Source organism: Fulmarus glacialis, unplaced genomic scaffold, assembly GCF_000690835.1.
Source record: "Fulmarus glacialis isolate BGI_N327 unplaced genomic scaffold, ASM69083v1 scaffold27618, whole genome shotgun sequence".
NCBI classification, from domain to species: Eukaryota; Metazoa; Chordata; class Aves; order Procellariiformes; family Procellariidae; genus Fulmarus; species Fulmarus glacialis.
The window spans coordinates 1-12,088 of NW_009230563.1; the positions used below are offsets into that span (position 1 = coordinate 1).

A 12,088-nucleotide genomic window follows, 5' to 3' on the forward strand; every position below is an offset into this window, starting at 1 on the left:
AGAGCCTCCGATTTGGGGAGCCGGTAAAGCTTCGGCTTTCCCCTGTGCGGGGCCTCTGGAAGGAGGTCGGGTCTGCTCGGTGGGCGGCTTGGGAAGGCACCCTTGGTCCTGCCAGGGGAGGGTGCCCGTCAGGAGCGGGAGGGCCCGTGGCCGGTCTCAGGAGGAGGCGTCTTGATCTCCTGGCGTCTTGATCTCCTGCTTCCCCTCCTGTGGGCTGAGCCAGCACCAGCGTGGTTTGGGCCCTGCACCTGGGCTTGAGCGCCGGGATGGGATGTTTCAGTAGGGAAACGCTCCTTTTTCCTTCGTGCTTTCCAGTAATTGCTTTCTTTTCTCCATAGCTCTGAAAAGGCTGCGTGAAGCTGCCAATAGCAACGATTTGGACACAGGTAAGACTTCTGCCAGTCCTACTTGGGACCTCTTCCTGGAAGGGCAGTTTTGTTGAGGACCTTTATTTTGGGAGAGGAGGAGGAGGGCGCAGTTGGTTTGCAGACATGGTGCTTTAGATGCTGCAAAACTAGAAACTGCTTTTCTGGAGCCTTGTTTTGTTCTCTGAGCAGAGTGAGGCTGGTTATAATACTCACTTTTTCACTGCATCTAGTTCATAGTGTTAGTTTTCCAACTGCCTCAAGCTAAATCAGCACTGCACTATTCCAGCTTTTTTGGTATGTAACTTTTGCCCAATTGTAAGCGGCAAGAAAGTAGTGTTTTGGTAAGGTGGAAGAGTTATGATTATTATCTAAGCCATACCCTGTGTGATGTGTGGCCCCGTAGATCAGAACCAGGACCAGTGCTGGACTCTGCCTCTCACAGTGACTTCAGAGAAGGCTCATGGCCTATCTGTGACTCCCTTTACCTCTCTGTACTGTAGATGAGGTGAGGTTTGATATGAAATGTCCAGCAGCAATATTGGCGTATATTATCTGCCCCTTATCATTGCCCCTCCTTAGACTATACTGTCCCCTCAGCTGTGCTGGCCTAACTGTTCATCAGGCCATTCTGTGAACAGAATTGGAAACTGGTTTGACTTGCAGACACTCCCAGTATATCAGGACGGGGGTTTGTCTGGCGTGCTTCATCCTTCTGCTCACAATACACCTTGTTTCATGAACTGATGGATAAAGTTCATCTGTGAGCTCTGTCAGTACAGAAAGGCTGGGCTTCAGTCACCAAGTCAAGAGGAAGAATGAAAGAATCAGGCTTTATGAAAGTCTTGGTTTCAATCCATCTTAGAGTTTTACACCTGTATTTGATAAACAGGTTCTCCTGTTTACAATCCTGCTGTCTTTTGTGTACTCTGCAACTTGGGGAAGTGTCTGATGATGAATTTATTCTTCATCAGCAAGTAAAAATCTTTGCTGTTTCCTGAGGTGGCACTGGGTGGGAGAGGTTGTGTCATTTCCTACTGGCTTTGGGGAAGGACTAGGTAAAGCATTCCCCATAAATGGTTTTCACTGGTGGCACTGTCAGTCTTCCTGTCTTTCTTCCGGAGTATCAAACATCCTCTGTTAATGCCACTTCAATCTTTTCAGGTGCTCCTTTCACTTCTACCACGCCTAAAGCAGTAGGTGTACAGGAAGAAATTCAAAAGTGACTATAATTCGATCTCTGGAAGCTGAGACTAATGGTGACTTTCAGTGGTCTGAGCTATCTAGTTTCTCGTCTCCAGTACTGATCAGTCTTGACTGTTGCAGGATATGCTATTAAAGAGCTTAAAATACAGTGAATCTGTCAGTGTTTTTAACAGCTACAGAATGAGCTTTATTTTATGCACTGATTACTGTATCAGAATAATCTCAAAACAACAGGAGTAATAGCCCTTACAGTTGCCCTTACACATATTGCTGCAGATGCTACTTTTATGTCCCTAATCTTTGCAGTCTTTACTGTTCTCTTTGCCTTTGTTATACCCGATACTGGAGAGTCATACTAGTTTCTCTGTTTTTCTGTGTGAGCAGGTTTTTCCTTCTTGTCTGAGAAAAGGAGGTAGTTCAGGTTACAAGAAGTGCCAGTGGTGGCATTGAAGAAGTAGCTGAGTGGAAAAGCAGGGGGAACAAGTGTGAGTAGATGATGGTATGGCAACTCGGGCTGTTCAGTAGCTCACTTCAATACATTGTCTCCTAAGGGTATATTTGCACTGCTGCTGGCAGGTTGGTGCACTCACCTGCCTGCTTCCCAATCAGTAGCCACCATTAGTATGGCAAAACCTAGGAGTTTCAGATGAATCTAAGAAGTGGCATATTCAAAACTGGTGTGAAGAGGTCTTTTTTCTCACTGCATGGAGTTAACACTGTGAAACTTCTCACTGCAGGTCCATGCTGATGTGAAAAGTTTATACAGATGCAGAAAATGACTGTGCAAATCCATGGAGAAAGCCCATGGAGGGCTAGTAAGCACAGAGTGCTAATTCTGGCTTGGGAAGTGCCTGAGATGCAGCTGACTAAAGGCTGTGAGAGTTAGCCCTGCATCCTTGCCATCTTTTTATACTCTTCTGGAGGCACTTGCTGCTGATTGTCTTAGGAGCTTGAATATTTGGCTAGATGGATCCTTAGCCTTAGCCATTACAGCTCTTGGCTTGTCCCTATGGCAGTATGTGGAAGCTGGTGAAGGCTGTAACAGAGGGTGGAGGGCACACTGCCTAGGCTGGTTCTGCTGAGCCGGGGTGCTGGCTGGAGCTGATTCAAGTCCAGTTGACTTGGCAGCTAGCAGAGTGTGTATCTACCCGCAGAAGAGCGGGTAGCATTACCCCTTTCTGACAAGGTGCCCCTTCGGCTTACCTGCTTTCTTCTCCCCCTTGGCGCTGTCAGTGCAGCAACTCTTGGAGGATGGAACTGACCCCTGTGCCGCGGACGACAAAGGCCGGACAGCCCTGCACTTTGCCTCCTGCAATGGCAACGACCACATTGGTGAGTGGGGAGGGGGAGTTCTGTTTTCCAACCTCTCTGTGACAGATATTTTGAAAGATGCACTTTATTTTGATTCAGCACGTGACAGAGATTGCTGTTTTCTGTGTGTTTTGTGGCAAAGTTGCCAGCTGAACTCTGGCTCCAGGGCTTGCCATGTCCCCCTGCTGAAGGGGGAGCAGCAGCTCCCAGCGCTAGGGCTGTACTGGTGCAGAAGGATGTTCTTAGTCCCAGTTCTTCCCCTCAGGGAGCGCTGAGGCAGTGGCACTGCCTGGCTTTGTGCTGGGTCCTTCTGCATTGCTGCGCAAACCTCTGTCCCTTGTTTCTGGGAGGAAGGTGATGAGCTGAACAGAAGCATCCCTAAGGCAGCCTGATGGCTGCCATGTGGACCTGCGGCCCATGTGGGCCTGACCTGTGGGGCAAAGGGAAGGGACTGACGTGGCTCTGTTTCCTTGTTTCCAGTGCAACTGCTTTTGGACCATGGGGCTGACCCGAACCAGAGAGATGGGCTGGGAAACACCCCGTTACACTTGGGTAAGTGCCACACAGATGAGCTTTGCATGCAGAGAGGTGAGGTGAATACCGCCTTTCTGTTTTTTTCCTCTCCACCTTCCTCTTTCCTGTGCATCACAGTATGCATCCCCAGCTTTAAGGACCTAGGAGGCACTCTTTGCATTTCATTAGCTTCACTCCTTATGAAGGTTTAAGGGTCAGAGGTAGAGAAAATCCATTTCCCTCCTTCTGCCAGCCCCAAGGAGCACAACATCTGTTCCAGAGAGAGTACCCACACTTGCGTGTGAGGTTACCCTTAACAGTTGGGCTGCTTCTTTTTCCCATGGCAAAGAGCCCTTTGGGAAGCAGCAAGCTCCATGCTTGAGCAGAAACTTCTTTGTTGTTTGCTAGTACCTCTGAGTTGTGTGCCCTGTGTTTTCCCTCCCCAGCTGCCTGCACGAACCACGTTCCTGTCATCACCACGCTGCTGCGCGGAGGTAACATTTCCTCTATAACAATTACAGCCTGTCCCTTTCCTGCCCTGCCCCTGTTGATACTCCCCAGGGACACTAAGCCTTGAAGACAGACCTCACTTTCTGTCCTTGCTCATGCATCTTGCAGGGGCCAGAGTTGATGCCTTGGATCGAGCTGGCAGAACCCCACTGCACCTCGCTAAATCAAAGCTAAACATCCTGCAGGAAGGACTCTCCCACAGCCTGGAGGCCGTACGCCTTGAAGTGAAACAGGTAAAAGAAACAGTCCTATGATCTGGTAAGGTGGTGCAGCCCCTGGCAGTCTCCTGCACCCTTTATTTAAATACCTGTCTGTAGACTCTTAGCTGCTCTGGGGAGAGTTTGACTTTTTCCTTCTGTTTTCAGAGACCTTCCTTTTTCCCAACCGCTACTCTGAATTTTTGCAGGACCTTTCTTGGCTCTGGTAGGCCAAGGATGCATTGAATGTCTTAATTCTCAGGCTGTATGGAGCACTCTCTTTTCTTCAACCACCATGTAAGACAGATGCCTTGTGGCAGGAGAGGGACCACAGCATGGGGCTGTAGCCATGGCGTATGCATTCCAGCAAGGACGCTGCATTCCTACCGCAGTCTGCCCTGCTCCGATACCTGGAGGCATGGGATAGGAAAGCAATTACGGGGCTGCATCACAAATGCACGAGGTGTGGGCCTCGCTTCAGGAGCCTTGCAGGAGCCACGAGAATTTTCATCCTCGGTGCACAAGCAGATCCTGCTGCAGTGGGAAGTCCCTCCTCCTCACAGTGAGGGAAGCTAGCTGGCCATAAAGAAAAGCTTGGTGCTTTCTGGGCTAGAGCTTGTGCTTCTTCAGCTGGGCCTGTCTCTCTTTCCTGTTGTTAAACCAGGCACAGGGATCACAACTAGTCCGTCTACGGCTGATCAACGCCTCTGGTGACTCACTGGGCTCTGATGCTGCCGTTAGTGCTCTCTGGTTGCTTTGCATGTGTTCTTCTCTGCGGGTCATGTATTCTGCCACGTACCGCAGCGTCAAGTCTGCGCTAGGCAATTTAACTGTAATTTAATTTTTCCTGTAAAAACATCCTAGCCTGGGGCAGCTGTCTGATTTTTGCCTCTTATGCCTGTTGGTTTCAGATTATCCAGATGTTGCGGGAATACCTGGAGCGTCTGGGGAGGCACGAGCAAAAGGAACAGCTGGATGACCTCTGCTCCAGGTTACAGATGACTAGCACAAAGGAGCAGGTAGGCAGCGTTGAGCTACTGTGACTCACCTACTTGTGTTGTGACTCACCTACTTGTGTTTAGGAGAATGCAACTGCATGAGCAAGGTGACATGGTTGAAGGCACGGGTATGGAAGTGTTCTTGCTCACATTGGGTAAAGCGGGCAAGTTACGTGATGACTTGTGGTGCTCCTGTGGGTTGGAATTCAAAATGCAGAAAGCATCACTGTGCCTGGCAGGTGAGCAGAGAAGCTGAAGATCAGATGGGCTGAGGGCACAGGCATTTTAAGGCCAGGATCAGCACAATCACACAGGGTTGCAGAGCCTGTTTGGTTTTTTTCTACAAAAGATTGGCCCTTAGAAACAGGCTTAGAGGAAACAGCCGTGATACCACTGCTGAGTTCTGGGTAATGCAGCAACACGCTTCTATTTTAAGGACTGGCTAAATCGCGCGAGGTGGAGGTCAAGCATCAGCCTCCTGAGGAATGGGGAGAAGCTCCCATTGCCTTAGATTAGGACTTGTTTGATTGTGAGGACAGGAACCCTCCTACATGATTGTGGGACCAAAGGGATCCTGTCCTAGTATAAGCTCAGTGTGGGCATTACTGGCAGTCCTGGTGCAAGGGTGGTCCCTGCTGCATGGGGGTTTCTTCTGTGTTGGTGGTCAACTGCACAACTGCATTCCTCTGTCTAATGTCCAACTGTATTCTGTCAGGTGGACGAGGTTACAGACCTCCTTGCCAGCTTCACGTCACTCAGCCTGCAGATGCAGAAGATGGAGAAGAGGTAATGGGCTTCCAAATCATCTTCCTGATGCAGCAGGAGAAGCCTTAGAGAGAAAAAGAGGAAGCTGAAGCTTGCTTCCCAGATCACTGAATAAACATTGCTGCCAGCAGCCGTTCCTGCCAGATCCGCTCTCCCAAGTGGTGCTCAGACTGTCCCTGTGGGTGCTGCCACAGCTGCCTTATGGGGAGGCAGCAGGCTTTGGACAACAGAGACAACAGACAACAGAGTGCTGCAGCTGAGACTTGGAAAAAAGAGCTGCTCTTCTTTTTATCAGATGGGCTGGCGCTGAATAGGATACCCCTTCCAGAGATATTGTGCTTTCTCCTAAGCACTTCAGCTCGATGTAGGTGGTGGCTGATGCCATGTGCCATCACCAGCCCTGACTAGTGCACTCAGCAGCTGGCCGACATCACAGAAATGCTTGGAACAGGCACCTTTTGCCACCTCTGCAGTACTCAATTGCATGGGGGAGAAAGTGGATGCCTTGGACAACAGAAGGCTTTGTGCTGTGAGAAGAACACACACTTAATTCTGCATGCTAGCAGCTGAGCAAACATACTGCCTTGAGAAACACGCACCGAGGCTTAATCCTAACCTTCCCCAGAGCCTGCGGTCAGAGGGCAGAGAATCTGTCTGGTTACAAATGGGATACAAAGCTTTTAATCACTAGACTTAACAGCTTTCACTGGCCGTGTTTTTTAAATCACTGCTGCAAGTTAGTGCTTAAATACTACAGTGAAACATTTGCAAAAAATACCCAGGTAGACAGCTAGCAGGTCAGAGCTGCCCTGATGCAAGAATGGGGGGTGACTTAATCCTAGCACAGTTTTAGGCAGACATCTACATCTTGCAAAAAACCCCACCATAACTGACTTTTGTGTTTCTTATTACTGGCGGTCTCAGGCAAGAGGTCCAGTTGCAATAGGAGGTGTTGTGTAGTCAGCCGTATGATTGGGCTGGGATGGAGGTGGATTTATGGCTGCCTCAGCAGCACCAAACCCACAGCTGACCCATACTGTGTTTCTTGCTTGTCATGGAAAGATGCTGCTCCAGGACCTTAAGTGCAGTGTGAGGAATGAGTTATGACCTCTGCTGGGAGCCTGAAGTGGTGCAGCTATGAAGGATGCAGGGAATTGCCTTTGCTAATCTCTTGCTTCTGCACCACTGTGGTTAGTAATGAAGATGTAGATAGCTTTGGTTTGGAGCAGGGATCCATAAATCCTGTCGGTAGGGCATGAATAGCAGCAGGGTGATGAGAACCTGCCCGATAGCAATCTCAGTTCCCACCTATGTGCTACACCTAAATGACAAGGTGTGCCGGTAGCGATACCCATCCCACAGCTTGGGAATCACTGGTTTGGAAGTATCCATTCTTAGGATTCAGCTTAACCATGCAACAGCCACAGTTTGGAGCATTCTTCAGAGACCTCCACGTCAGCATGTTCTCTAATATCTGGCCTCTTGTCCAGGAAAAGGCCAAGTGGACCTCCATGTTCAAAACTGAGATACCAGAAATACGCATGGCTTTTAGATGGGTTCGTCCGTGGGTGCTGGAGGCAATGACTGCAACTAACGGTCTTGTGGTTTGGCTGGAGCTGTCACTGTGAATAGTGATATTTCGTTACGATATGCTGGATGGGAAGGATACTGAGGGGGTGGGAGACAATCTGACCTTTTTGTATTTTGAACTTCAATAAAATCCTGCCAGCCTTTTCAGACTCCTCAGACAAGTTCTCTCTTTTTTCAGAGCAGCTCATTCCTCTTTCTTTACGTATGTTCCAGGCCCCAGGCACAGCACCGGACTTGGTAACTGCTACTGTCATACCCGGTGCTGAAATTAGAAGTGACAACATGGAGTTGTTTGAATTCAAACACCAGTCTGTTTGCAGATCGAGACACACGGTTGCTGACTCACCTTCTGATCTTGACTCCCACAGCCAAGAAATCCAAACTTTAAATCTAGTTAGTTGCTGTAAAACCGTACAAATAGTGGAAAGAAAATCTCAGCAGAATTGCTTCAAGCTGGAAGATGAGATGTTTTGTAAAGAGGAAAAGCAGCCTTGCCCAGTCTGCACTCCTGCAAAAGTATGGAGCTGGTGGGGAGAAGGCGGCTGAACTCGTGCCTTGCCCCATACCAGATAAAATGGCTGTGCTCTGAAGAGACAGCAAGGGGATGAGGGGCTAGGGAGGGACATCTGGGCAGGGCAGAGAATTTCCAGGGTGGTCCTTGTGTGAGGAGCAGGTGACCTTTGTGTTCAGTCTTTACTTACCTTGTTTCTTCCCATCCTCACAGCCTAGTCCTGGTGCCCACATATGCCCAGCTGTCAGTGCTTCTGCACCCAACAGTCTTGTTGCTGAGGAGACCATTAAGGTCCCCGAAGAGCAGACGGCTGAAATGCTCTTTCTCGCTGCAGTTACCTTAGTTGCTGATGTCTGCTAACTAGACACAGCTTGGAAGCTTTCCTCAAAACCAGGAATACACCTAGCTGGGACTCGGAGCAAAGCTTTTAGCCTGAGCACACGTGACATTGTTGTTTGTCTTGCCTGGTGCTGGAGTTTTTCATAATTGCTCCTGACTGTATGTGGGGGTGCTGCAGCTAGCCGAGCGTTTGCCTTGCCTCTTTTGCAGCACTGCTCCCTCCGTGGGAGGTGATGCAGCGCTGGCAGTCCCCTGGAGACTGGTACAGTGAGCTGAGGCAAATAAAACAAACAGGCTTTTAAGAAGTTTTGCCACTGCTTTAGCGATAACATTGGATAAGAAAGAGAAAAGGGGATCTGGTTTTCAGGGGGGAAAAAACATCATATAGGAATCACCACAGTCAGTTCTGCTTTCCTGCCTCAGGGCTGAAGCACTGGGCTGCAGAGAGCCATGTCATGTGTTTGGCACTGGACTGAGAAAAGTTTTAGGTTTCTTTGTGTCAGCTGGTCATACCAAAGCCTTGACTACCCTGCCATGCTCAGCTGTATCTCAAAAGATAGTTAGGTGCTGGGGAGGGAAAGAAGGAAAGAAAAGGTTCCAGGGGAGGAGGAGTGTGTGGCTTCATACTGTGCTGAGAGCTGTTCACTGGGATGTTTGCTTTTTCTGCTGCTCCTGGCTTAGAGTCTTTGGCCTCTCCCAGCAGCTTTTCCCTCTGCCCTTGCATCCTGGGCCACGGATTTCCCTGCACAATCCATAGGTGTGAGGCTGGTGGCAGCTTATGCATATCCCAGAGTTGTCTGCTGCTGTAACGAAGAATGAAAACAACAGCACAGGTTTCCCTCTGCTATTTATTTTGCCATTAAACTCAGTCCAACCTCCTCGTTTTTCTTGTGCTACACCATCAAACACACCTTCCAGGTCCCTTCCCGAGCGGTGGTGCATCCCCCTCCTTGGCGCCGTGGTGTCAGGCTGCCTGCACGCTCTGGCAACCAGGATTTGACCCAGGGCCCTGTTTCCCCCTCACTGCTGCCTGGCCTCCAAATACACTCCATTTCCTCTCCTCATTAAGAGCACGGCTCTGCAGTGATGTGCTGAATCCCCAGCCACTGAACCCAGCAGCAACCTCCCCAGCTCTGCAGCCACTGCTGTGCTGTAAAACACGATCAAAACCAGCCAGGCTGAGAATCTGGCTCATCCAAGCAAGCGAAGACTGAAAACCTGCTTGTGCCTCACCGAGGACCCACAGCAGAAGCAACAGCCCTGAACAAAGCCTCCCAAGAAAGCTGCATGGGTGTTATTACGGAAAAGGCCTTTCTCTGAAGCGGCCACTCACCCATGCAAGTGAATGCAAAGTGCACACTACAGTATATGCAAACATCAAGAAACTGTTCCACTCTTCAGCAGCTGAAATAATTAAACTCCAGGGTATTGAGCCAACATCTGAACTCCATTACTTCTTCCACCTTTGCCTTTCTAGCAGATTCCAAATCCATCATTGTAATGATCTGCGCTGCTAAAGAAGCCCCATGAAGCATCTCTGGCAAACCTCCCACCCTTTCATCTGCTTCCTCCGCTCATTCCATGAGCAAGACAGATCTCCTCCATCATGGAAAGGTACTTGCAGAAAGATGCCTTCTCTGTGCACTGTGCCTGGCCAGCGTGGGAGAACAGCCCTGGGCAGCTCAGGGCCCATGGGGCGACTAGGTGGAAGAGCCAGCAGTTTTGATTAGGAAGCTGATAAAGGAGATACAGCAAATAGCATTCCTCTGGGCTTTTCTGAAAGCTCTGAGAGGGGAAGAGAGCACGAGGTTGTTGGAAGAATTAAAATAATCAGCTGGCAACCTGCTAAGGCTGCCCATGGATTAGGAACCAGGAGCTAAACCCAAAAGCAAATAAGCAGAGTTCCCTATAGCTAATAGTGCTACGTGCCCTGACCACCCCTCTCGCACTGTTACCTCTCTGACCAGCAAGGCTGTCTTGCCACAAGGTGCATTTGTAGTGCTGTCCTGGCTATTTGCAGAGCGTCTGTACAAGGTCCTGTTCCCACGAGCACAAGGGCAGCGCTTGAGCCCATTGCTCTGCCAGGGAATTAGGAGCCGTCCTCGTAACAGCTTCCCTTGGCCTTCTGCCTCCCCCAGCCCCACGTGTCTGCAGACAGGGAGACCCCCACCAGGACTGCCAGATTTGCACATGAGCTTCTTGGTACCTGGGTCTGACACCTCCCAGCAGCACCAGGCTCATGGCAGGCACGCTGGGGAGGTGCCCAGGCACCAGAACCGACACGCAACTCACACGACCAAATTGCTCCACAGAGAGTAGCTACGCCCGGCTTGCAGGGGAGCTGGTGCTGACCACTAGCCGCAAAGCCCCGACCTGCCCTTGCCTCTCCCGTTCCCTCTGCCCCATGCCAGATCCTGGTGCGGCTGTACTCAGCGGGTGTGACAAACCGGCCTCTGCAGGGTTAAAGTCAAGCTTGTCAGCCCAAGTGACGACAAGTACGAAAGAAAATATAAGCAAGGAGTCATTAATTAAGGCAAGAAGCTGGGAGTGGAGACTGCAGAATGCTAATCAATCTGGAGGGGAGGCTGCGTGGAAAGCAGCAATCAAGCTCTTTCAGTTTTAATTAAACCTGGCTCTATATCAAGGACATGACACCTCTTCTTCACCTCTACCTTTGAGCTGTGAAACCAGTTGGAGCGTGTATACTGTTACTGGGCAGACAGGAATTCCCTCCTGGCTCCAGAGCCTCCCCAAGCCAGGCTCAGCATCTGTCCTTCCTGCTCACATGCTTCCCAAAATCAGGGCTTAACACCAGGCAGAGTTTAGGGATGGGAGCCGGGGCTTACAGATGCTGTGCTAAATGCACCTTCTCCCCCAGTTTTTCTCCATCTTCTCTGTCCTGTTTTATGTAGGCTTCACTCCAAGGTGCAGCAGTCAGTCCTGACCACTCCTTTTGCAAGCTGGGACCAGGAGGAGCAGGATCAGGGGCGAGCAACAGCCCAGCCGCAAGCGGGCAAGAACAGGCAGTGATCGGCTGTGCCGCATCACTGCTCCCGATCGCCGTTCCCTTCTCCCTCTGATGCTTTGGGCTGTGAAGTGGGGCCTCACCTCCAGAAACGATGCAGATATTCGTGTTACCTGGAGGCTTCTTGTGGCCATGCAAGCTGTGCAAAAGGCAGCTGCAGGACTAGCCATCCCCGGGAAGGTAGGCAAACTGGACATGTTGCCGAGAGGCATCGGCTGCAGAGGAACAGCAGTCACTACAGAGGAAGGGAACTGGAGAAATCAGAAACAGGGATAGGAGACGAGGAAGACTCAAGGTGCAGAGAGCAATATCAAACACTTGAATGGAAAACGAAAAATAATTCCCAGCGCAGCGCTTCGGCTGGCCTCCGCACAGGGAAAGGGGTGTCCTTGGAGCTGAGCTCTAACAAGGCATGCAACAGCTTCAGCGTAGGTTAGAAATACCACGTTGCCTGGGAATTTTAAGAGCGGGCAGGACAAAGCAATAAGGGAAGATTTACGCAAGCAGAAGCAGGGGACGGAAAGAGAAAAGAAATAAAGGGGGGCTTGTGACTCTGCTCACGCATGCCACAGCTCTGCAAGCCCCTTGCTGCCCGATGTCCCCCATCCCCACGTACAACGCCTACAGCACTGAGAGTATGGAAGGGCAAGGGTGGGGCCAAAACCCCTTTGCTTTGGATGCAGCCTCCAGCTGCCTTGCCGAGGTCCCACTCTGCGTGGGGACAAGTGAGGACACCCGCGGCTTCCGCAGCCCGTGCG

The 12,088-nt window shown here is 50.5% G+C and overlaps 1 protein-coding gene across 1 annotated transcript; it reads left to right on the plus strand.

Moving 5' to 3' along the window:
- Positions 1-338: 338 nt before the first annotated feature.
- Positions 339-5,987, plus strand: ANKRD54 (ankyrin repeat domain 54; the record flags this gene model as incomplete). Its single annotated transcript, XM_009584291.1, has 7 exons — positions 339-386; positions 2,805-2,903; positions 3,363-3,434; positions 3,842-3,889; positions 4,014-4,138; positions 5,014-5,121; positions 5,816-5,987. Coding segments are annotated over 7 exons (575 nt in total), but the record flags the coding sequence as incomplete, so codon positions are not given.
- Between the last annotated feature and the right edge of the window lie 6,101 nt (positions 5,988-12,088).